This window comes from Callospermophilus lateralis, chromosome 16 (assembly GCF_048772815.1).
Source record: "Callospermophilus lateralis isolate mCalLat2 chromosome 16, mCalLat2.hap1, whole genome shotgun sequence".
NCBI lineage: Eukaryota > Metazoa > Chordata > Mammalia > Rodentia > Sciuridae > Callospermophilus > Callospermophilus lateralis.
The window spans coordinates 27179709-27206176 of NC_135320.1; the positions used below are offsets into that span (position 1 = coordinate 27179709).

The 26468-nt window shown below is 36.7% G+C and overlaps 1 protein-coding gene across 1 annotated transcript; it reads left to right on the top strand.

Moving 5' to 3' along the window:
* Window positions 1-2119: 2119 nt before the first annotated feature.
* Window positions 2120-21196, top strand: Ttpa (alpha tocopherol transfer protein). The gene is made up of 5 exons (XM_076835718.1): window positions 2120-2523; window positions 9217-9370; window positions 14273-14466; window positions 16198-16308; window positions 19105-21196. The coding sequence occupies exons 1-5, from the start codon at window positions 2320-2322 to the stop codon at window positions 19276-19278; spliced, it is 837 nt and encodes a 278-aa protein (XP_076691833.1). The 5' UTR covers window positions 2120-2319; the 3' UTR covers window positions 19279-21196.
* The last annotated feature ends 5272 nt before the right edge of the window (window positions 21197-26468 follow it).

Here is a 26468-nt window from a genome sequence, read left to right on the forward strand (position 1 = left end):
CATTTTTTTCCCCTTAATGATGTACTTTTTTTTTTTTATAAGTGGACTATCTGCCAACATTGAAATTACTTCACATTCTAATTATAAGTCTCTACTATTTCCACTGCCATTTCTTTGTGTGGTATTTAGGAGTCACCTGTCACAACCATCTGGACTCAAGTTGGCTCTAATTTTAACAAGTTTAATGACAATCAATTGATATTTTTTGTGCATAAATAACAACTTTGGATTCCACATTCACATTATGGCACACTTTTTAAAAAGGATACTTAATTAGATAATGCCTTTGGTATATCTTACTGAAATTTCTACCTAAATTTCCGGAAGAAGATGCTATTACTAAAAACAAGTTAGAGGTTGTTTTTGGAAAAAAAAACAAACAACTTTTTCTTTAAGAGAAGGAATCCTGCTATATGAACTCTCTCAGTATTACTTTTAAACACTTAAAACTGCCTGAGAAGACTGGCTTCTCTTGTCTTGTTAATCATTCAGAGTTCCAAATGGTACTTTTCTTCTTGTCCTTCCCTTCTCTTTCACCTAGCAAATGCTCCCAATGCATCCACTGAGGCCAAGCTGCTAGGGAGTCAGGTAGTTCTCCTCTATGCTCTCACAGAGTGAGAATTCTTTCAGACACTATTCACATTGACTTATCAACCTTTACTAACTTCCTCTCATTCCAAGTATAAACCAATGCTTGGAATCCCCATCATTCATTTATGCTAGCTTATTCACTGGCTTCTGATTACCTCCTTTACTGATATTCCATCTCCTCCCTCAGAATCCAAGACAAAGCCTGTAGCCCTTTAATCCCAGATACCCTCCTTCTCTCAGTTGTTTGATAACTGAAGACACTTAAATTTCCTGCTTCATTTGGTTTCTGTTCTGCATGGATCACCATCTTTATACCATCTTTACTGACTTACCTTCTTTATTGACTCCCACTCCCCCACAATAACAAAAACTCCCCCAAAGCAAGAGTTTTGTCTGTTTTGTTCACAGGAGTGTCACCAGCACCCACAGTGGGCCAAGGTCTGTCTTTTTTTCTTTTTTCTTTCTTTCTTTCTTTTTTTTTTAATCCCTTTATTTATTTATTTTTATGTGGTGCTGAGGATTGAACCCAGGGCCTCCCATGTGCTAGGCGAGTGCTCTACCGCTGAGCCACAAATGCAGCCCCCAGCCTAAGTTTTTCTTTAATGAATGAAATGCCAGCTTCCATCACCATCCTCTGAATTCCTCAAAGGCAAGGATTTGATTTTGTTTTTGCAAGTCTAGCATTTTCCTGTCACATATTGTACATTCAATAAGAATTGGGGCTGAGGCTGTAGCCCCAGCGACAGAGCACTTCTCTAGCATGCATGAGGAACTGGGTTCCATCCTCAGCACCACATAAAAATAAACAAATAAAATAAAAGCATTCAGTCCATCTAAAACTACCAAAAAAAAAAAAAAAAAAAGACTTAGTTTTATGAATACCCTATTGGGAAGACAGGCCAATTCCTGGGTAGTTTTAAGCAGAGAGAAATCAAGTAACAACTGGTCAGATTTCTGCCTCAGTTCCAGGCCTCCTGCTCCCTGCCTAAGATCCCATAGATTCTATCATATTAGGCCACTGGACACACTAGTACAACTGCAGACGTACTTGCAGGTGAGTGGTTGTGGAGTTTAACAGAATAGGTTTATGGTGTTAAAAAAAAAAAAAAATTCTCCCCATTTGCTAGGCGTTTATTTGTATATGACACTAGCAGGGCCAGGTGCCAAGAATTCAGACGGGTTTCCCTGGACTGGGAGGGAAGAAAGGGGAGGAGCCTGTTATGGTGGCTTTGTGGAACTGCATTTTTGAAACAATGTTGTAATACAGTTTCAGGCGCCATATGGAAAGACTAGGACTCAGGAGCGGCAGGGCCCTTAAGTCGGTTGTTCTAAGACTCTTTCCAGCTGCAAGATTCCAGGGAGGAAGGAATGAAAAAGAGGGAGGGAGGAGAACAAAAGGTCCTCTGACTGTTGATTTTTTAAACCTTCCAAGTAACTTTTGGACAGCGTGCTCTTGACTTTGAACACACCAGTGATTTCCCTCAGGAGGAAGGGCTCGAATTACTACTTCAAACTACTGAAGACCTGTTGAGCCCGCACGGGGACACTACTGGGATTCCTTTAAGAGGCAGCTCTCACCCTCCCACGGGCCTGGTGGCAAGGCCCCAGGAGAGTTGTGCGCGGGTGGGTGTGCGCTGGGCAGCGGCCAACAGAGGAGGGGCTGAGGGTGGCGCGGGGCCGGCGCTTTTCCCCCCCGCCGCCCTGGCAGCGGCGGTGGCCGCCACTGGGATGGCAGAGATGCGGTCGGGGCTGCCAACCGGGCTGCAGCTCAGCGCGCTGCCGGACCACTCGCCGCTGCTGCAGCCCAGCCTGGCGGAGCTGCGGCGCCGAGCCCGGGAAGAGGGCACCTGGTTCGCGCCGCTGCCGCTCACCGATTCCTTTCTACTGCGATTCCTGCGCGCCCGGGATTTTGACCTGGACCTGGCCTGGCGGGTAAGTGCTGCGCTGCGCCTGGCCAGCCGGGCTGGGCGTCTGTGACTTCACCTGGATCCCTGCGGACGCTCCGGCTGCCGGCAGGACCCGCAGGATCCTAACGCACCAAGCGTGGGCGCTCCCTGCGGCTGTAGATCTTCCAAAAAATCGCGCGCATATCCTTCCAGTTCTTTGGAGTTAGTGGAAAGGGGGAAACTTAAAAAGTGTTGGAGCCCTCGGGGGTAATGGCAAGCACTGGAATTCGACCTAGATATGTCTCCTGAGCCGGTCAAGTTTTGGGGGAAACTTTATGCCTTCCTCTCCCCGGGAGAAATCCTGTGATAGTAAAGTAGAAGCAGGTATCTCAGACTTGTCACATCTGAGCAGAAAAACTACTTGTGGCGAGGAAAATGATATTGCCGGGAAAATTGGAGATCCGAAGCCATACCCTAGCAAACTAGTATTATTAATAGTAATATTTAAATGTCAAGACAGTAAAGCAGCCCGGTATATTTTTGAACCCAGGGAAACGACGGGGCGGTTCTTTTATGTTCCCAAGTGTGTTAGACCAGTTTGAGAGAAAGGGTGGTGAAAAGACCGAAATCAGAGATGCGACCTTGAATTTGTTACTTGGGGTTCATTGTCCTTTATCTGTTAAATAACGGTGAGAACCTTTATCTTGTTGATTGATTGTGAGGATTGAACATTAATCAGTTTAACGGTTAGAACAAGATGTGCCCAGTACAGTGCCAGGCACATGGTAAGCACTAAGGAATTGGATGGGATCTAGCCCATTTTCTGAGTGCCTTGCTCAATGTCGTTCTGCACGTTGGGAACAGGGAAGTCAGTCCAAGAACAGAATTTAAATGTGCCTCATTGAGGTTGTTGTTGTTGTTGTTGTTGTTTTTCCCTTGTTTTAAGTAAAAATTTTTTATTGAAAAAAGTAAATAGTGAAAATACTGCAGATAATACAAAATAGCAAAAAGTGCAAAACAAGTTTTTAAAAGTAACTTTCTGAAGGGAAAAATTTCTTTACCCTCAATACCCAGGGACCATGTCTGTCATCTGTCTGTTTACCTTTTCAGCCATGGCCTATATTCACATAAGCAGGTGCATGCGTGTTCTGCCTTTCTTACCTGACTTATCAAGGGAGTCGTCTCATATGACCATGTACACATACATCTTGCTTATTTTGGAGCTGCTGTTATGCCATAAAATGGGTATATTACATATTAACTAGTCCTCTGCTTTCCGATGGGATTTTACCAACTGATGCCAGTGCTGCCTTGCACGCTGTTCAGTCTTTCAGTGATTCTCTTTTTTGGACTCTTAACTGTTTGCCTAGAGTACACAAGATGCAATAAGCAAGGTTTCTGTGGTTTCTTCCATCATCAATGGTGCATCTGGTATATCTTCATGCTTCCTCTGGTGAATAAATAGGGACACACCCTTATTGAATAAATTTAGGTGGGGAAATTGCTGGATGGAATAAGAAGTACATTTTTTTCAGTCTTGAGGAATATCACAAATGGCTTTCCAGAGGGTTTGCACCAATTTTATCACTTTCATATTACATAGTGAGATTTTGTTTGTTTGTGGTATTGAGGGTTGAACCTAGAACCTCACACATAAAAGCAAGTACCTTACTCCTGAGCAATATTCCCATTCTGTCTTTAAAAAAACTTTATTTTGAGATAGGTCTTGCTGAATTGTTGAGGCTGGCCTTGTATTAAAAGACTCTGGAGTAGCTGACATTACAGGTGTGTACTTCCATGACTGGCTGAGAAATGGCTTGTCATGGTTATAACAATATGCATGCACTTTGAGGGTAATTTTTTTGTGTGTGTGTGTGTGGTGCTGGGGATTGAACCCAAGGCCTTGTCATGCAAGGCAAGCACTCTACCAACTGAGCTATATCCCCAGCCCTGAGGGTAATCTTTAATATAGCTAACCTTTAAAAATTATTTTTTACTTTAATTGCCTGTTTGCCATTTGTTCATTTTTATATCTTACTGATTCATATCTGTATATCAAAGTATCTGTGTATCAAAGAAAATAGTTCTTTGTCCCAGTTTGATGCTTGTCTTTTGACATTATCATGCCATTTTCTTTCAGGAAGACTTTAAATTTTTTTTTATGATGATCAAATGCATCCATTGATTGTTTTTTGGTTGCTCTGTGTTCTTGCTTTTGATGCTGACAATTGAACCCAGGTAGGGCCTCATGAATGCTGAGTACCTGAGAGCTACACCCTCAACCCCGACATTTGGGTTTTAGAAACTCTTCAATCCAGAATTTTCCCAAGAAATGATGGCTTCTCTCTCTCTCTTTTTTTTTTTTTTATGTTGGCGTGGTTGATCTATTGAGATTTATTTTGCTGTTAGGACTAAAGTAAGAATACAGTTTTCTTTATTTTCATGAAGTTCAATGGTTAGGCAAGTGTACTGACATCCTGAGTAACAAGCTAATGTGTACTCAGCAGCAACTGAAAATGAAGATATTTAATTTTAGTTCTTGTGAGGAGTGCAGTTTAAATGAGGTATTGAACATATATGTTTGGAGATAATGAATAATAAAAGGTGTGTTGGCTGATTTTTAGTTTTGCTGTTTTTTTTTTTTTTAAGAAGTAATGTCTAAGTAGAAAAAGAAGTAAAATTTAACTTCATCCTCTGTGACTTAGGTATTCTTCTGTCTCATTTCACTGAATGGTTTTTATTACACTGTGCCCTTGAAGAACTGGCTAGCAGGACTATGTCCAAATTCACTGGACACTAATCAAGTTTCTGTCTGTGACCTCTTTGTCTTAACTTTTCTGCCAACTGGAAAGGAAAGAGGAAAGAGTAAAAATGTGAAACTGGCTTTTAATTTTCCCTCACAGTGGCAGTTAATTTAATTCAAACTCCATATTCATAATATATAAGCCCTACAGTTTTTGTAGGAAGAAACCTTGAGAATTGCACTGGTTATGATGAAATTTCTCATTATTCTAGCATTTGTATTTGAAGTTATAATGAATTAATAAATTTTTGTAATCCTCATAACTAATATGCTTGTGAAATGCTGGGTACATTTTAAAGAAGTATTTGCATTATTTTTTCATGTTAGAAGAAATTGAGGTATAAAAAGTAATTGTCAAAAATCATGAACCGATTAAGTGGAGCAGAGATTTGAAGTTGGATAGAACTCAGGAGGGCCTATGCTGTCAGATATACGCACTAGCCCTTTTGGTTTAAAACAATGAAAAAAAAATCCTCAGTTCTTCTGTCTTACAAATCCTTACGAATTTCTGTCTTTTACAAGTGAATAGTCCAGTTCTTTCTATTTTTGATTCCTGCTGTTATAGCTTGAGTAGTTTGTGCCCTCCAAAACTTGTATTGGAGTTTAAACCCCAATGTGAGGAACTTAATCAGAGTATGGTGTTTAAAGGTAAGGCCTTTGGGAAGTATTTGAGATTCTCTAAAATCATCAGGGGGTTCCCCACAACAGAATACTGATGGCTTATAAGAAGACAGCCTGCTATTCCAGAGGCCTTGACAGGAGGATCTCAAATTAGAGGCCAGCCTCGGCAACTTAGGCAGACCTTGTCTCAAAATAAACTAAAAAGAGGACTGGGATGTATTTTAGATATCGAATGATCCTGGGTTCACTTCTAGTTAAGAAGAAGAAAAGGAGGAAGAAGAAGAGGAGCAGGAGGAGGAGGAGGAGAGAGGAGGAGAAACCAGTACCAGCAGCAAGAGAGAGAGACCACGGTGCACACACTTGCTATCTCTTGCCATCTGATGTTCTGTGCCACCTCGGGACTCTTGTCAGCCAGAACATCATCAGAAAATGTGGCCTCTAGGACCTTGGATCAGAACTATGAGCCAAAATAAACATCTTCTATTTATCACTTACCTAGTCTGTTATTGTTATTACCAACAGAAAACTAAGATATGGGATTTTTAAAATCCTTTAGTTATCTTCATGTTTACCCAAAGATTTTAAAACTTACAAAATTCCATGGATTCTCTGTGCTAATTTCCCTCTAAATGTAATTTCTGTTTTGAAACTTGCCAGATCACGTGTCAGTTTCAGTCTCTACTATGATCCTGAGAGTTATAATCCTTAAGTGAATATATAATTTCTCAGAACTTTACTTTTCTTATCATCTAATGGTCTTAGTTGCCAAGGTTGGCCTTGAACTTGGAATCCTCCTGTCTCAGTCTCTGGAATAGCCAGGCTCTCCCCACTCTGTTAAAGCCATTAGTATTCAACCATGGGGGTTCCACTCTGATGACCTTAGTTAATCCAGTAACTTCCCAAAGTTACCTTTCTTTGTACAGGTTGCAGAATCACATTGGTCATACAGTCATGTATATACATAAAGCAATAATAGTGTCTATTTTATTCTGCTGTCCTTCCGATCCCCCCGCAAAGTTACCTTTCAAGGTAGTTGTAGGAGGACTTGAAATTACTTCATTAGAACCCTGTAAGAGTGGCACAAAGACAATTATTTAAAAAATATGAGGAATCTTAATGATAAAGTATAGTTAAAACATAACACTGTAAATATTTTTTCACTTCTATTATTTTATTTATTTATTTTACAAAACATGCATGTTCCAATAATGAATATTCGTTTGCAGCCATATTTTTGTTATTGTGGACACAAAGTAGTTTGAGAACTGCTCAGTAATAGTTCATTTTTGGCATTTATGTAAAATATTTGCACTAATTGGACCTGTGAATTGATTTATCAGTAGAAGAGTAATAATCCAAGGTTTGGGTTTCGATTTTCCACTTTGCAAAAGTTAAGTGTCAGAGGAGTGAAAGTGATTTGTGCATCTTTACAGAAGTTAGTTTTTCAAGTATGTGGACATGATTTATTCATGCATTGATTCATTCTTTTGTTCAACACATATTTCCATCCCCTGGGAGCCAGCTATCTGCAGAGACCAATAAGCTGACCACTCTGCCCCTATTACATAAAAGATCCCTTCTAACAAAGCCACAACTTTTATCATTCCTCAGGAAATAAAGGCTTTATTTCTATATAGCTACTAATATTCTGTTTCTAGCATTTTGCTTGAATCAGAATTAAAAGACCTGCTTATATGTCTGAGGAAACTCTCAAAAAGTAATGAGCATTGTAAATTGCTGTTGATACCTCTTCTGATGCTCCTGAGGACAGGAGGAGGAAGGGAAATCCATCCCCTAGAACAGAATGAGCATACCAGAACCTACAATGTGCCTGTTGTTCTTACTACTTTTGGAAACTGATATTTAGGTCACCAATTATTTCTTGGTTGGCACACTGACTGACTTTTTTTTTTCCCCTTACCTCTTTGTTGCATTTAGCTCTCAGCAATGTTCTCTCTTCAAGTTAAGAAGAGTTTACTAATTGTGGAGATGAAAACGAGGGAGAGAGAGAGAGAGAAGGAGACAAGATCAGAGGAGGCGGGCCGGGTGATGCTGATGACTTAAGACACAGGGTTGCTCCTCCTCTCTCCCCCAGCCATTCCCAGCCAGGGACACTTTACAGGGCTCACAATTTTTACCTCTATTTTCTGTATTATTTGTAGTTTCTCCTCCAGATCATTACTGCTTTTTGTGATTATGGTTACTGTCTTTATTCTAATGCATTTCAAATATAAAATCTGTCTTTTCCTTTTTGTCTTAAACTGTGATTCCACATTGCTAATAGTTGTCTTTAAACTGAAAATAAAATACTTTTATTTTAGAAAAATTGAGAAGGATGAAAATTATAAAGAGGAAAATTAAAATATAATAATTTTTAAATATATCCTTGGCTTTAGTATTCTTTACAGTGCATTTGTTGATTGGCCATCTCTGGTGTTTATTTTGGGGTGGCAGGTGGTGGGGTGGGAAGAATGTAGAATTCCTTAAAAACATGTTTTGCCAAGATTTTTTTTAGCCAGGTATACTGTTCCTTGGGCTCTCTTAATTCAGTTGATTGATCTCTATTCTTAATTTTTTTTTTAAAAAAAACTAAAGGTGGTATTTCAGTCATCTTCTGCTGAGTAATAAAACATCCCAAAACTTCTTGCCATAAAGCACAACTATTTATTTGTGTTCTCTAGTTTGGGCAGAGCTCAGTGGGGATGCTTCATCTCTGCTGAACATGACACCAGATGGGAACTTGGTTAAGTGAGCCTAACCAGGATGACCTCTCACCTCCAGGGCTTCTCTCTATGTGAACTGTTTTCATTCAACAATCTTACATGGTGTCTGAGTCTCAAAAAACAAAACAAAACAAAACAACAAATTCAGAAGGTTCCAGGGTTTTAAACTTGGTGCTGTGTCATTTCCATCAATTTCTATTGGTCCAAGTAAAGTGTAAGGCCAACTCACACACAGATGGAGGAAACCAAATGGATCCCACTGCCTGCTAGAAGGAATGCATGTGTATACCAGGAGGGGAAGACGTGTTGGTAGCTGACTTCAGACACTATCTACTCTAGGTGGCAACTGAAAATTACTAGACTGAAAATTACTTGATGAAAAACTCCTATTACCTTAGACCCTTGATGATGGGAACTTGGGCTCTATAGAGCCATGTTATCATGCTCAGCTAAAAAGATACCCCAGATTAAAATCCAGATATAATGGATTTAATGGATGTCAAGGTTCATATAATGTCAAGGTTTTCCTACTGTTATCACAAAATGCTTACCAGGTGTACAATCTGTGGACAGTTTTAATTTTATTTTTCAGTTACTAAAAAACTATTATAAATGGAGAGCAGAATGTCCAGAACTAAGCGCGGATCTCCACCCTGGAAGTATCCTTGGCCTTTTGAAGGCTGGCTACCATGGAGTTCTGAGATCCAGGGATCCCACTGGCAGCAAAGTTCTTATTTACAGAATTGGTGAGTCACACACAACTCTTCTTCCCCCCACCTTCCACCTCCTCCTCCACCTCCTCCTCCACCTCCTCTCTCCTCATATTTTTCATTGATTGCCCAATAGAATGTTTTAGTGTCTATGTTTAAGAATTTAGGTTTCAATATATGTTTTTAGGTTTCAACCTCGGTATACTTTAGGTCTTAACATTTACCAAATATAAGAAAATGTTGGCAGTTTTGAGAAATTGGTGAAAATCCTACTTGTACTTTTCCAAACAGTCAACTGTATAAAATAAGAGAAAAGAAAAATGGGAAGAGCAATAGTGGGAAAAAGTGAAAACGCTCTTATAAAGTGTTTAAAAAATGTTTAGTAAGAAATAAAAAGAAAAAAAAAAAAGAATCCTGAACTATAAAATATAAGCCCCATGTATTCATAGATTTTGTCTGTTTATGTTCATTGCTGTGTCCCAAGCACTGAGCACAGGGCCTGGTACATGGAAAGCACTCATTAAATATTTGTGGAATGAGTGAGTGAATGACCAGTTCAGTAATGCCCAGGGCTGAGGAGCAAGGGACTCATTTCTCTGGATGGAGGAGGGTACAGTAGAGATCAAGAACCCCTGGGAATTGTTGCAGACATTTTATTCCATTAGCACCTTTTTATTTTCATGTTTTCTCTTTTTAATTACTAGGCATTCCTTGTTTTGTGAGTGGGTGCTTTATCCATTCAAGCTGCTACAACAAACTGTCATAGACTATGTGGATTAAAAAATAGAAAGTTATTTCTTACAGTTGTGAAGGCTAAGAAGTCCAAAAGGCATCAGCAGATTTGGTTTTGATGAGACCCTGTTTTCTGGTTCATAGACATTTTCTCACTCTAACCTCTACATCAGGGGCAAAGGTCTCTCTTGGGCCTCTTTTCATAAGGGCACTAATTCCATTTTTGAAGTCTATTACCCTCATGGCCTGATCGCTTCCCAAAGACTTCCCCACTAATATCATGACCTTGGGAGTTAGGATTTCAACATATAAATTTTTGTGGGGGACATAGATATTCAGACTACAGCATTTGGTGACCTACAACTTCTGTTGCCTGTTAAGTTCTGTGTATGATTTTAAAAGCCGGGTGAAAGGGAACTCTATAGCTCAGTTGAAAGGACAAATAAAACCAACTTTTTGTGAGCTGCATTTTATGAATTATCATCTTATAGAAGTTTCATCCTTTTTTCTTTCTTTTTTGAGATAGGGTCTTTCTGGGCTCTCTGGGCTAGCCTTGAACCTCAGGGGTTCAATCATCCCCCTGCCTCAGCCTGCCAGAGTAGCTGGGACTAGACAGGTGTGCTATGATATCCAGCTAACTTTTAAATCTTTGAAGAATTAAACTTTATGTATTTATATTTTCAGCCCGCTTAGAGATAAGATACTTGCCTATAATGAAAGCTTGGTATCTGGCAAAAGATATTATATTTAATTCTTGAAAGGGTATCAGATGATCTAATAGAATTATTCTGTTTTCTTTTTATTTATTTTTTTTGTCCCAGCTTGTTTGTAAAAAAAAAAAAAAAAAAACTGAGTTAATCGTTAAGCCATTATCTATAAAGCAGACATTAAAATGACCTTTCTGTTCTTTCATGTCTCCACTAGTGCCACAGGCTATTGAATGATTTGTCAATCGTAAGTTCCTTGAGCTCCTCAGGGATAGGGTTGCCAGTGTTCGTGTTTTATTTAGCAAAGAAACCTACATATTATAAGAATATAGGGTGCCCAGTCATATTTGAATTTCAGATAAAGAATATTTTTGAAGTATGCATGGGGCATAGTTGTGCTAAATAATTATATCATATTTATCATAAATTCAGCTTTAACTGTGTGTTCTATATTTTATCTGGCAAATCTATTAAGAGTTCCCAGGAACATAAAACTGAAATTCATAGCAAGGTTTTGGGCTCTGCAGTGCCTGACTGAATTCATTCTCTCTCTCTCTCTCTCTCTCTCTCTCTCTCTCTCTCTCTCTCTCTCGTCGCCACCCCCTATCTGTTTATGAGCCACCTGGGCAAAATAAAAAGTAAAAATGACATTTTGGTAGTGAGAAAGAAAACATGCTCTTTTGGTCATAAGTACTTCTTAAAGACTAGCCAGCACTATCTCATCAAACTTTCTATGATGATGAAATTATTTTATAGTAGCCACCAGCCACCTGTGGCTACTGAGCACTTGACATTGGCTCAGACTATTAAGTTAGTTGACTCAGAAATTTAGGTCATGAAAATATTTTGATCTGTAAACTTTACTTGGCTCATCACCCAGTGTCTGAAGGAGTATAGTATTTTTTGAGTTATATTTATTTTTCAAATGCTTACCACGAACCTGAGGGTTTTTAAAAGCAAGAGTAATCCCATTATACCCTCCCAAGACACTTTCTGATTATCTTTTCTCTTTCTAGATCTTGAGGGCTTTTTTGCTACTAGATGTTACCAATCAATACTTAAATCTGTTCAGGTTCAGTCCTCTAAAAATATACAAAAAGTCCTCCTCTATCCCACCCCTGCCCAGCCTCTGCCCCAGCCATCTTTCTTCCCAGCTCCCTCTCCTATTATAAGCTAGACTTGTTAAGCTAGGATGTTCACCATCTACACTTTCCAATCATTCCTTAGCCCAATGCTCTGGTTTCACTCCCACATCTGCTAAAAAGACATCAGTGATGTTTTCACCAAATCTCATGGACACGTTTAGTCTTATTTTACTTGACTTCCAACACAATGAGACATTTCCTCTTTTTTAAATATCCTGTTCCCTTGGCCTCTCTGATGCCACATTCTCCTTCAGCCTAATTGGTGGCTCTTGTCACTTCTTCTTCTTTTTCTCCGTCCTCCTCTTCCTCTTCTCCTCCTCTTGGTTTTCAGAATCCAAGGCCTCACAAATGCCAGGCAAGTACTCTACCAATGAGCCATATGCCCACCTGGCACCTTTTATGGAGATAAAATAGAAGCATTTTGAGCAGAAAAGATCCATAATTAGGAACATGTCAAACTGATGACTGTGAGTGGGGTGCAGTGGTGCATGCCTGTTATCCCAGAGGCTCTAGAGGCTAAGGCAGGAGGATCTTGAGTTCAAAGCCAGCTTAGCCTTGCCAAGTTGCAAGGCTCTAAACAACTTAGCAACACCCTGCCTCGGAAAAACAAAAAAGGACTGAGGGTGTATTCATTGGTTCAACACCCGTGCATTCAATACTTGGTACCAAAAAAAAAAAAAAAAAAAAAAAAGAAAAAGAAAAGAAAGAAAGGAAAGAAAATTGTTACAGTGAGAGATCCAAATGGATACAGCCAGAATAGGGATCTGGTTTTATGAACTGGATTCCCAAGGTTCACCTCATTCTTCAAATCCTGAAATTCCTTTTACACTGGCCTTAGTCTCTGCTATATATGATACTTTATCTCTACCTTAACAGAGAAAAACTTGGATGTAAGACAATCAATCCCTCTATTAGATTGCCATCTAAGTAACAACTCCCAGATTTGTATCTTCACCCCCATCTTCTCTTTGGGGATCCAGTTCATGTGACCAGCTCCTTATTCTAGCTTTACACTTTTGGATGTCTCACTATTACCATTTTGACATGTTCCTGCTTATGATCTTTTCCACTCAAAAGGCTTCTCTTATATCTCAATGAATGGTACCACCATCCTACCCAATTGCCCATACCAGAGACTTTGCCTTTTGACTGCTTTACCATTACTTCACATTATGAATAATTTTTCATTCATTCTGTTAGGCACTCCATCAATCTTCAGTCTGAAGACTTCCATCATTTTTCAGCTATGGAAAAAAATTTCTCTATGGTTACTATTCTTTTGTTTCATGTTCTTTGTATTTGCTTTCTATATCTTTATTAGCAGGATATTGAAATTTCTAGGTTTACCTGCATTATCGTTTAACTTGTATTCATACTCATCAACTCTTGTGTACCAAATTGAAGAAGACTCCTCAAGTAGATCTTCCAAACCACTTCCAAACCACTTACTGGTTCTGTCTATCATTTGTTCCATCAGGTTTCACCTGATTTTAAAAAATCTTTGCCTGTTCTTAGAATAATAGCTTGCAATATCTTCTCCCTGGCAGTTTTATGTTTCTTTGAATGTCTCTACCTTTCTTAACCTTACCTCAAGCTTTGTTGCCTTTATCTACTGAGATTGGCTCATCTGTTCTTTGCATGTACATGAAAAATTTTTGACAGATGCATATTTTTTTTTAAAATTATCTGCTTGCCAGTCAATTATTTTCATTTCTGCCTGCTGTGGCCTGTCCCAGGGATGAAAGGGGACGGGTGAGACATATGGACAAGAAATGTCAGTTCCTGTTTTCAGCACAGGTTCCCCTTGTTTTCCCTGGGCATGGGCAGTTACCTGGGTGTGCATCTAGCTGGCCATTTCCTCAACACTTCTTTCCCAAGCTCACATTTCCTGCTTAGGCCTGTAGGGACATGCCTCTGCTTTGGGCTGCTTCTCACTGAGAGTTGAGAGGATTAACTTGTCTGTCTGCTCCTCCTGCATTTCTCATAGCAACCTCTTCAGTTACTATGGGGCCCTACCTGCTCTTCAGAATCCAGGCCCTCGGTTTTCCCTTCTCCAACATCTCCTAGCTTGTAGCATAGCCACAGGTGTTCCCATTTTAAGACACAGCTCTCTCCTGCATGTGAAGCCTTTGACAGTCAAATCCAGCCTGCAAGAATTCTTTTTTTCCCATGCTTTTAAAAATCTTTTCTTTGCCAGGGATTTCAGTAGGGAGGAAATAGATAACCTTGGCCCTTAATTTAACGTTATTCAATATTCATGATCCCTTGTACATAGAATTAGTTTCCCTTTGTAAATCTCTCTGGTTCTTTATACAATGTTGAGATATGATACCCTCTTTTTTTTTTTTTTCCAGCACAATGGGACCCAAAAGTTTTTACAGCTTATGATGTATTTCGTGTAAGTCTAATTACATCTGAGCTTATTGTACAGGAAGTAGAAACACAACGGAATGGAGTCAAGGCTATATTTGATCTGGAAGGTTGGCAATTTTCTCATGCGTTTCAAATTACCCCATCTGTAGCCAAGAAGATTGCTGCTGTACTTACTGTAAGTGAATATTTTAACTCTTAGGTATCATACTTCCAAATGCTAGAGAGAGAGAGAGAGAGAGAGAGAGAGAGAGAGAGAGAGAGTGAGTTAAGTTTATGATGTGATAGGTACTTTGCTAAGTGTTTCATATGCACTACCACATAATGCACATGCTGGGCCTATGACATCAAATCATTATTTTCTCCATTTTACAAATTAATAAACTCAGTTAAAGAAGTGGCATAGCAATGCCCAGGTACACAGTTTGACAGTTTGTCAGCAGTGAAGTAAAGTAAGCTTTTTTCAGTCCTGGTAATCAGTATGTACAGGTCATGTTTGTAACCACTACTTCTCCTATCTAGAAAGATAGTAACTGCAGCATCAATTTTTTTTTTTTTTTTGATAGTACTAGGAATTGAACTCAGGGGCACTTTACCACTAAGGTACATCCCCAGCCCTTTAGTTTTTATTTTTAATTTGAGACAGGGTCTCATTAAGTTGCTGAGGATGGCCTTGAACTTGTGATCCTCCTGCTTCAGCCTTATGAGGAGTTGGGATAACGGCACGCACTACGTAGCACAGTATCATTTTTTTTTTTTTTTTTTTAGAGAGAGAGAGAGAGAATTTTTTAATATTTATTTTTTAGTTTTCGGTGGACACAACATCTTTATTTTATTTTTATGTGGTGCTGAGAATCAAACCCAGCTCCCCGTGCATGCCAGACAAGCATGCTACTGCTTGAGCCACATCCCCAGCCTTTTAATAGTATCATTTTAAATAGATTTTTTAATAATATTTACTTTTTAGGTGTAGATGGACACAACACAATGCCTTTATTTTTATGTGGTGCTGAGAATAGAACCTGGGTCCCGCCCGTGCTGACCCACAATCCCAGCCCAGAAGAAAATTCTTTAAAAATTATTTGTCCAGAAATAAGAAAATGGTCACTTAAATGGTGGTATATCCATTTGATGGATCATTATAACAGTATTAAAATGCATGATGACCACAGAAAAAATATTATAACAATGAAACATAACAGTATACAAATTATTTAGGGAGCCTATTAGCAATTATATTTAAAGTAAAATTATACATATAAAAAGAACCTGGAAGAAAAAAAAACAAATTAATAACACGTCTCTAAAAGCTAGACATGAAAAAGAGCTTTGCATTAAAAAAGAAGAAAAGAAAGAAGAAAGGTCTGTGTATTGACCATATAACTTTTAGATAGGGAAACTATTGATGAGTTTTTTTTCTTTCAACTCTTAACTTTTTAAACCTTCTAAATAAGCCTATATTACTTTGATGCTAAAGATGTATACCAGTACCTAAAGTGTGTGTTATGTTTTCCAATTTTTATGAACTTTTGATTACTTACCTCTCAAAAAAATGTTGGCAAAAAAGTTAAATTATATTTGTCCAAATTAGTCATTGGTTCCCTAAGAAAATATCTCTGTGTGATGGGGAGAAGGGATTTCTAGTGAAAAAGCGTTAGTATTTTATAGGAAAACTATTAAATATTTTAATACTTTGCCTGTTGCTTGTTTAAGATTTTTCTTAATCTAGTGAGAGTGAAGTATCAATTAGACTTTTGTGTTGCTGGAATAAATAATTTTGGAAACAAAATAACACCGTAAGTACTGCTGTAAATTTGGAAAGTGTTTAAAGAAGAGGCTTGTCTTAGGAACATAATTGCAATATTAATTTGTGTTTCATTAAGATGATTTTTTTCTTTATTTTCCAAAGGATTCCTTTCCATTGAAAGTTCGTGGCATCCATTTGATAAATGAGCCAGTAATTTTTCATGCTGTCTTTTCCATGATTAAACCATTCCTGACTGAAAAGATTAAGGAACGAGTGAGTAAAACACATTCAAGTTACTATTTTTCTACATCAAATATTCCAACCTTTTTCATTTAAGGATCGATTTATTATCTCCCTCCACACCCACCCACCCTCTCCATTAGTTCAATATTTTGAATATTTATTTATCAAACCAACTATTTTCGTAAATTAAAAGGATATTATAAGTCCTTGGGAAAACTGGGTCACTCATACATCCCTGGCTCCATTGCAAAATGATATATTCCCGGTAGAGGGCAGTGTGACTGCAGTTATCTAAATCACAACCGTAGCACTTTTGGGAATTTATCCTACAGATATGTCTGTACATAAACAAATTATATAGAAATATTCATTGCAGTAAAACATTGAAAACTGCCAAGTATTCATCATTAAGAAACTGATTTTTAAAAAAGCTATGATACATTTATACTAAGGAATGCAACAAGTTTTGCAGGATGTATTGTAAAGTGAAATGCACAAAATGAAAAAGAGTGTTGATGATATGCTATCTTTTTTTTTTATAAAAGGGAGAGAATAAGAATAGGTCCTTATTTTGTACAAAATTATACTAAAAAGATATGTAAGAAAATAAGTTCTCACCTACATTGAATAGAATAGAGGTGTAGTAGCCAAGCATAGATGAGGATAGGGTTGATAGCAAGACATCTCACTGTGTATCTTATGCATATTTTTCTTCCTTAATTTTCTTTGTTTGGATTGAATCCAGGACCTTGTGCATGTTATACACTCAGTTACATCCCTGCGCCAAAATTGGTATTTTTCTTAATTAAATATGTGTAACTGAAAACCACAGTATCTGACATATAGGACTTTATGTTATGTGAATTAAAGCAAAAAAAATGTGATTTTTTTAGCATATCCTTCAGAGCTTTATCTCAGATGGATATCTAATACTTTTTAGAATTTTTGAAAGGTTGAAAATGGAATCTGAGTTCTCAAGAAAAACAACCACTCTTCTACATTAATCTGTAGAGAATTCTGAAATATTTGATTTAGGGTATTGCTATGTTGCCCAGGTTGGTCTTCAATTCTTGTGCTCAAGTTATCTTTCTACCTGAGCTTCCAGAGTAGCCCCAATTACAGGTCCCATCATGCCACTGTGTGTGACCACCAAGTATTTTTAAAGTCTTAGACAAATTAAATCTCCAATTATTTAAATATAATGTGACACCATGGATTATCATGCAATGTTTGAATTTTAGAAACTATATTCTTTCATTTTAAGGAAATGTAACATTTTGTACCTGAACAGAAAACTATGACCGTAGAGCTTATTTATCTGGTGGGTATTTCTATTTTTCTTCAAGAACCACCCCTCAATTATCTGCTTTAGTGATGATAGCTACTTTTCATTCTAGTGTTTTCATTTTTAAAATTTTATTTATTTATTTTTGGTACCAAGGATTGAACTTAAGGGCACTTAACACTGAGCCCCATCCCTAGCCCTTTTTGTATTTTATTTAGAGGCAGGGTCTCACTGAATTGCTTAGGGCCTTACTAAGTTGCTGAGGCTGGCTTTGAACTCATGATTCTCCTGCCTCAGCCTCCAGAGCCAGTGGGATTACAGGTGTGCCCCTTGATGCCCAGCTCATTCTAGTATTTTTATAAAAGCCAATTTTGTTGTTTCTTCATTTATTTTTCTTTCTTTCCAATGTAGCTTGATAACAGCTAACCACCTCTCTTTAACTTTTAAAAATCTAAAAATAAATATTTCTATTTTAGTTTATACCTGAGCAGGTACAAACAAAAAATGTAAAAAAAAAAAAAAACTGGACTTAATTTAGAGAAGAGTGTATGTACACAAAAGAAAGAAAAAATTTAAAAATTGAGAAGCTAAGGGAATCGGTGAAAGTCAACATGAAGAAACTTGCCAAAATAGGGGAGAAAACAAATCTACTTTTTTCCCTTTCAGTTTTTCAGCAATACTCCACTTTTCATATTTCTCCTTTCCTGATATGACAGAATTTCTCCTCAGTTAACTGATAGTATTTTTAAAATTTCAGAGAAAATCAAGAATTGAGGTTGTGTGGCTCCTCAGTGTAGGATTCTCGTTTCATTTATTGGTCCTCATATCCTGGTGCTTCTTAAATGGTTGTTGAATGCACAGATAAACATTTTGCCTTAATAAGAGAAAATTTATTTATTTATTTTAGCAACATGTATTCTTAGTTTCTACAGGTTTATCTTAACTTCAGGCCATTTGATGATGAATTTTTTTTTTAAAAATTTTTCTTTTAGTATTTTTTTAGTTGTCAATAGACCTTTATTTCGTTTATTTATATGTAGTGCTGAGAATCGAACCCAGGGCCTCACATGTGCTAGACAAGCACTCTACCACTGAGCCATAACCTCAGCCCTGGATGATCAACTTTTAAAGTTTAAAATATTTGAAAATCAAAGGTTCTCAACAATCATAATTTCCTACTTTTGAACTAGCCAAGAGTATCACATTGATAATACCTTATGAATCATTCTTCATAAACCTAACCGTGGGCTCAGATGTATGCTTCTATTTGAATTAATACCAAGTAGGACATTTTTGTTATCTTCTGAGGTTAAGAGAATGCAAGCCTAAGAAAATAATACAATTATTAGATTTACAGCACCATAATTTAAACATAAATAAAATTCTTAGATTCACAGGCAAAATAATAGAAATAGTACATACCCTACTACTTTGGAAGTTATTAGAGTCTCTCATTTTATAAGGTTAATTTTGCCCCTGGAATTGCATCTAATTAGTGAGAGGCAGAGGGGACACCTTCTAAAACATTTTGACTATTTCAGATTCACATGCATGGGAACAATTACAAACAAAGCCTACTTCAGTATTTTCCTGACATTCTTCCTCTGGAATATGGTGGTGAAGAACTCTCCATGGAGGATATTTGTCAAGAGTGGACAAATTTTATAATGAAGTCTGAAGATTATCTCAGCAGCATTTCTGAGACCATTCAATGAGAAGAAGCTATTTCATATGAGTGGCTTCCTCATAAAAATATGTGAGAGAGAGCCTATCTGATTACATAATGAAAGAAAAAGAACAAATCTTTTAAACTAATTCATGCTTGTCTTATCTTTAAAAATGTTAAAATCTCTTATATGAGCAATATGGGCTTGTGGGAGGCTTTTTTACTTTTTAAATGTATTTTTTTAAAAAACTTTGAAGTAATTAAATGTTGGTATATTTGAAAGGCACAGAAGAGATTGCTGATTCTTATACATTTCTCAAGTGACTGTTCATATGTATTTTTGTATGTTTCTGGAAAGTTTAATTTTAAACAAATTTTCTGATTACATTTGTTTGGTACTAGATTTATAAATAGTCCAGTGAAAAGAAATACTATACAAATCAACTGATGGTGGAAACCTATTAACACTAATTTTTGGTGCCCGATTAAATTATAATTCAGAATAAAATCTCAATACAGCTTTATGGCTATTTCTATGGGCCATCTGATGGCTCATCTCAGGGAAATTCTATTTAGCATATTTGCACATTAGAAACTTTTGACTGAAGAATTTTTATACCATATTATTCTATTTAGCATCTATAGGTCTCCAGGAAATTACTGATATTGATATAATTGAAACATATTTATAAAATATTTCAGGCACAGTTGGCTTTCAATTTATTCTCAAATAAATAAAAAAATATAATTTTGACCTCTGTTCCTGGTTATTCTTATCATGACTACACAGATATTTGGAGAGTGAGTAATGTTTAATTGTCTTTTATAGGAACAATTTCTAGTTGAATAATCAATAGAACTACACAAAGAAAAGGAAGTGTTTATATTTTAAAAATCATTATCAATTATATATAGTATTTTCAGGTTTTTCATAAAGCAATTTAGATTTACTATTATATCAAGATATTCTAAATCTCATAATTTATATTTACTTAAAAAATTTGTCTTTGGGATATGCTGTTTATATTCTAGTTTATGTCAAAGAGCATTTTAGTTATCAATAAAGATATAATCTTATCCCTCATATTCAACATAGCTTTTATGTCATAACTTTTATACTTAGTATTTTGAAATTAATTTTATTCAAAACTTAAAAATGAAAGAATATATGCACAAAATTTGTTGAGCATTTTTGTTCAGATAGTTGGGTTTCAACCTTAATCATACAATAGTATCTTTGTGCAAAGATATTTTTCTTTGTACAAAGGTGTTTTTCTTTATAAGAAAATTAGTCTAATCAGATGAGCTGATACTTATGTTCTCTTATATGTATCTATGATAAACCTGATAGTAACTGCAGATGTTCTTTAGAGAACGTGTTTGATTTTAATTTAGCATCAGGAAATTAACACTACATCATTATATTTTTATAAAAAAAATTAGATCCTGCCTGTTTTCTTTAAAAAAGTAAAGTGTTCTTTGTAAAATTATGTAACTCAAAATTATATAATTAAAAATAATAATATAAAAAATCACTTAAAAGAATAAATAATAGAAGTAACAGACATCTGTAGCTTATACAACTGTTATTCCTAGAAGATTTATATCACAGGTTCCATTGCCTTTACATTTGACTATTTAAAACACTTTCATATGACTGTGAAGGAATGAGTAGTTTAGCACACGAACAAAGAACACTTAAAAATGTCTTTTAAATGTGATTCATCAGTGATATAATCAATAGTAAATAAAAATAAGTCAATTGATATTGGTACATTTTAAGATGGGTCTTTGAAATGTTTATAAAATGAAGCAATATTCTGAAGAACAATGTGAAATGAGCAGAGCATATTATAAGATGCCAAGGTAAATTACTGTGCGATAATTTACTGTGTTACTTTACTGTGATTGTACCAGAAGTGCCTTTAAAAAGGTCAACTCCATATGTGCTTATTGTATTACTGAACTGCACAATAATTTATTTAATATTATTCAAAAAATTAAACATCTTTCACATAAACCATGGTATGTAGAGTCTTTTTTTTTCCATTTTAAAATACAAACATAGGGCATTTTTTTGAGCTGCTTTTTCTTTCACAAAATTTTAAGAAAAACTACCTCCAGTTGTCCAGTATTTAAATGTCAGTTTTTCTGATACCTAATTAAGTTTTAATTGCAGGCTGATTTTTCCTGCTGCGTGATCTTCCCATAATATCTTTTGTTATAAATAAGGACCAATTTCATAAGCCATGAACATTTAAGAAGTTAAAACTCAAAGCAAAAAAACTAAAAACAAATGAATTAAAAGTCCCCCCACTAGCAGAATAGAATAGACATTATGATTGATGTATGTACATTACATGTATGTATTATATGTCAAAATACATTCTGCTGTCATGTATGACTAAAAAAAATAAAAATAAATTGTATGGTAAAAAATAAATAAATAAATAAAAATTCTAAAAAAAAAGCAGGCAAGTTACTTGAAAGGCCACTTTAAATTTAAAAAATCTAAGTATTCAATAATCATAAAAATGCAAAATTTTTAGAAATTAGATGATGTGAAATAATATCACATCATATACACAAATTAAATAGTATTGATGAACGTGTTGAATAAATACATTCTCATAAACAGAAATAAATAAATAAAGTCCTCCCACTCAAGAAAGGTTTTTGACTTATTAAGTATGCATGCTTAACTTTATGAAATTAATTAGTAGTTCTTTATGTACAGCACAAGGTATTATGGGAAGACTAAGCATCAGGAAAAACCAGCCTGCAATTACCTAAGTCACTTAATCAGGTAATTTGATTTCTTCAATAGACTATATTTTCAGAGCAGTTTCAGGTTCAAACAAAATCAAGCACAAGGTAGAAGATAGACAATTTAGGACTGGAGATGAGGGTGGGTGGTAGAGCAATTGACTAGCATGCAGGAGTCTTTGAGTTCCATACTCAACACTTGGGGGGGATTATTTAATTTCAATTTCTATTAATTAATTAATTAATTTATTTATTTATTTATTTATTATGGTACTGAGGATTGAACCCAGGGCTTCACACATGCTAGGCAAGCATTTTACCACAGAGCTATTTCCCCAGCCCAGATAATTTAATTTTGAAACAATCTGCTGTATAGCCTAGATTGTGATTTTATTTGTCAAGCCAGATTTTTATTACAGAAATAGCATTAAAATTCTATTGGAAATATTCTTTTCACTCACCTAAATTAAGACTTTAGATTTAAAATATCTGGATATATATAAAAAGCTCAGACAACAAAGAAGATGTTTAAAACCCTCCTTCCAGGCCCTATATGATGAATTTTGCCATACTTAGGTGGTCCAGTAGAACTATAAGTTACAAAAGTGGATCTAGAAATGAAGGCCATAAAATTAAGTTTGCCAGGGGCACACTGCCACTAGTTTTCTAATTAGCAAGGACATATAACATCCTCCCCCCACTCCCACGATGATTTGCACTTGATGATCAAGAATATTAATTTATTATATATCTATTTTTGATAATACTGTACCTTGAATTAAGTGATAGAATGAATAGAAAAATCAACCAGATGCTACAGAGGAGAGAGAAAACATATCCAAAATAGCCAAATCAAGTGCAGCATAGCATGTTGTAGAGACCATCAAAGTAATTCCAGTGAAGTGTTTTGGGAGAATGATTGCTCCCTGTTGTAATTGAGGATTCGTAAAGGAGGTACTATTTGAAGCAGTCTGTAAGTAGAATTAACTTTCTTATGCAGGGATGAGACAGGAAGGAAGGATATTTCAAGAAAAGAAGTAGCACGAACAAAGATTTAGAGATGAGAAAAAATAAAAGATGTTTGAGAAATTGTAAAAACCTGCATTATTGGAAGGAAGAGCTTGGTTCAGGAAGAGTGGGTCATTTGCCCAGAAAAATCCATGTTATATCTTATAGCAGGACTTGAACACCAGCTGAAGGGCACTAAAAGGTAAGTATTACTTATTTTGTGCAAGGCACCATATTAGATTCACATAATTGCATATTTGATTTTCAAAAAATAGTGGTAAGTGGCATTATAATCATTTTATATTCTTTGCTCAGAATCACAGAGAGTAAATGACAGAATTTACTGTAAATCACAGAGAGTAAATGACAGAATTTACAAGACTAAACTTGGCTCATTTATCAAGATGAGCTGTGCACTGCACACCAACACAATGCTCTTATTAGAATGCATTCTGCAGGTCATGGAAACGATGACCCCAGATTTTATCAGTCCTACCTTGAAATGTCTGAACTTGATCCATTTCTAATCTCCTCTCACGCAATCTACAGCAATAGCTTCCTCTTGGACTGCAGCCTTCCCATTGTTCCTTCTTTTCCCCACCTCTTCCCCACTGCCAGAATCATCTTATGGCAAGATTCCCTTCTCTAATTTTCAAGATGGCAGTACTGCACCCAGGGTAAATTGTAAATTGGCACCCAAGACCTTTCATACCCAGGCCCAACCTGTTTTTCCATCCTCACATGGCAGGACTCCTGATTCCACTTTTACTCCAAGGCACATCCGCCTTTTGAAAATATCTTCCTTTCCACACAAGACATAGAAGACAGAAAGGGATGGTGGATACTTTATGCTATGAACCTTGGCTCTTAATGTTTCCTCTGCTCAAAGTCTTGTCTTTGCTTATTGTTGGTCCTTCCCAATTGTCACCTCAGTAGAGCCTTTTCTATCCCTCCCCAGTAAGAATTCTTTGCTCCCTTTTGTGTGTTCCCTGTCTGGATTGATAGCTGTTTACCTGCTGACCTTCCTGACCTCTTCCCTCTACTTTTTCATTGCCATGTTAGATGTTAGCTGTCAAAGTTTTTACTTACTGGCCTTTACTTTATATTTATTGAGTACTGGGGATTGAACCCAGGGGTATAGTATGGCCTCTATGAAGTTCAGGAGAATCATTATAAAATTAAAAACAAAACTTGTACAACTTCCTCTCCACTTAATAAAACAAAAACAACAAGTTCTCTATTGTGTCAAGCTCTTTTGGTAGGTTTCCCACAGCTTTATTGTGTATCATGTTGATAGTAGTTTGGAAATCAGGATCAGGTCCTCACTCCCCAGCTGTTTGAAGATTAGACACCAAGAAACACCTAGGCAAGCTTAGAAGGCAAGTTTTATTTAAGAAAGTGACAGAACACAGAGAGCAGACTTCTCTGCAGAAAAGTTTGAGCCCAGAGTTGGGTGCGCAGGGGAGTGGATATATCTTGCCTATATCAAATCTTAGATTTCCTCTCCCTGTCTCCTCTCCAGAAGTGCCCAAGGGCAGGAAAAGAACAGCCTAGGGGGTGATCATTAGCAATACCTTGTGTTGTGAGAAGATAATCCCCAGAGGTGTTAGCAGTTGGTTGAGCTGTGAAAGTGCTGGATGGAGGTGTAAGGGACCCATTTCCTTTTCTTTGATAATCAAACCTGGTCATTCACTATCTACCTGTCCTTTGCCCCAATCTCCTCCCTTTCTCAGATTACCATGCAGCACCTGGAGAGATGTTGGGATCTGGAATGGGGAGTGGTCCGGCATAACCCTTGTTGTACTCTGCCTTTCTTCTCTACTGTTGAATCTCTTTCACTTGTGACTCAGGCTGGCCTCATCTGAGGAACTTCATCTTACCAGTCATCTCCAGAACTGTTAGATGCCCAATATTACTTGAATTCAGTAGGTAGGTGACCTTATCCCCAGCTCAATGATGATTGTCCACACTCAATATTTACTCCAAACTCTTGCCCACAGGGACATGACATCTCTACACACAAAATGCAATGAACTGGGCTGGGGGTGTTCAGTGGTAGAACATGTTCCTAGCATGTGATAGTTGTGCGGGGACTGAGTTCTTTTGTCAGTACTGGGGGGTGGGGGAGTAAGTAATTAATAGCTATCAAGTGCCTAAGACAGGTCTTCCTGGAAGGAAACACTTCATCCTCTGAAAGGATAGTATCAATTTCCCTTTCCTTAAGACTAAAAGACAGCTTAGACTTTCTAGGAGTAGCTGGTTATTGCCAATACTGGATCTCCGTTTTTTTCTGCTATTGCTTCTCCATTGGAGATTGTCTCCTGAGACTCCTGTTTCTGGGTTTGCATTTCAGAAATCTGAAGTGCTCTTTTTCCTTTTCTCCCACCCTTAGATTCCCCAATTACTCATTATCCATTTTCTTCTTTTTACACTTGAAAGGGATGAATATACATTACAGTTCCTCATCAAAACCCAACTGTCCTCATCATCTAAGTTGCTGTGAAACTACAAAGAGCACAACTTTGGGTTCACATTTCACAATTTAAAAAAATACAAGCCTTACTTAAAATGGAAATTCATCTCAACAGGAAATCTTAAATTGAAGATCTTTCAAGAGTCCCCAGTACGGACTGGGGATGTGGCTCAAGCGGTAGCGTGCTCGCCTAGCATGCGCGCGGCCCGGGTTGGATCCTCAGCACCACATACAAACAAGGATGTTGTGTCCCCCGAGAACTAAAAAATAAATATTAAAAAAATTCTCTCTCTCTCTCTCCCACTCTCTCTTAAAAAAAAAAAAAAAAAAAAAAAAAGAGTCCCCAGTAGCAGATCACAACCCAGGTAGATTGCTTTACCAAGAACTAGTGTATGACCCCAAGAAGAGGTCAGCTTTCACCCTAGACAGAAGACCAAGATCCCCTATGAGTCCTATGTTGAGTCCCCTCCATAGCCTCCCTTTGTATCATTCTTACTGACCGTTTATTTTTCTATCACTGTATTAAAATTTCCTTATGCCATGTCTTCTCTTTCCCTTTTTGCCTTCCCTGTAATTTCCTTCTTCCCTATTCCTCATTTACCTACACTGAACATCTCCAAAACTTTTGTGGAATTAATTACTTCATCTAAAAATCTTTCTTAAAATTGTTGCTTTTAATCACCCTTCCTTTCTTGACTCAACCTTCTGTCCCTAAATTCCTCTTTCCATCCTTAAATTCCCACAGTTATTACTTTAACTGTTTTGACCCCCATGGAGTTAGGAAATTTTTCATATATTTTATATCAATTAAATAAGTATCCAAATCAAATTTGGATCACTTTTAGGAAAAGTCATGTTTGTTTTCATTTCAATTTCACAAACAGAAATTTTCTATGTTCTGAATTTTTTATATATATCATTTACTCTGTCAATTCTGATTGAACTTGTAATTCCTTTATTTTTACCCATGGAAAATGCAATTTTTAAAAAAA

Excerpts from the sequence above, each read along its gene's own strand:
- Ttpa (XM_076835718.1), top strand. The coding sequence starts at position 2,320 with ATGGCAGAGATGCGGTCGGGGCTGCCAACCGGGCTGCAGCTCAGCGCG. Across the intron at positions 9,371-14,272 it reads AGTTCTTATTTACAGAATTG|CACAATGGGACCCAAAAGTT; the intron begins GTGAGTCACACA and ends TTTTTTTTCCAG. Across the intron at positions 16,309-19,104 it reads CTGAAAAGATTAAGGAACGA|ATTCACATGCATGGGAACAA; the intron begins GTGAGTAAAACA and ends TGACTATTTCAG.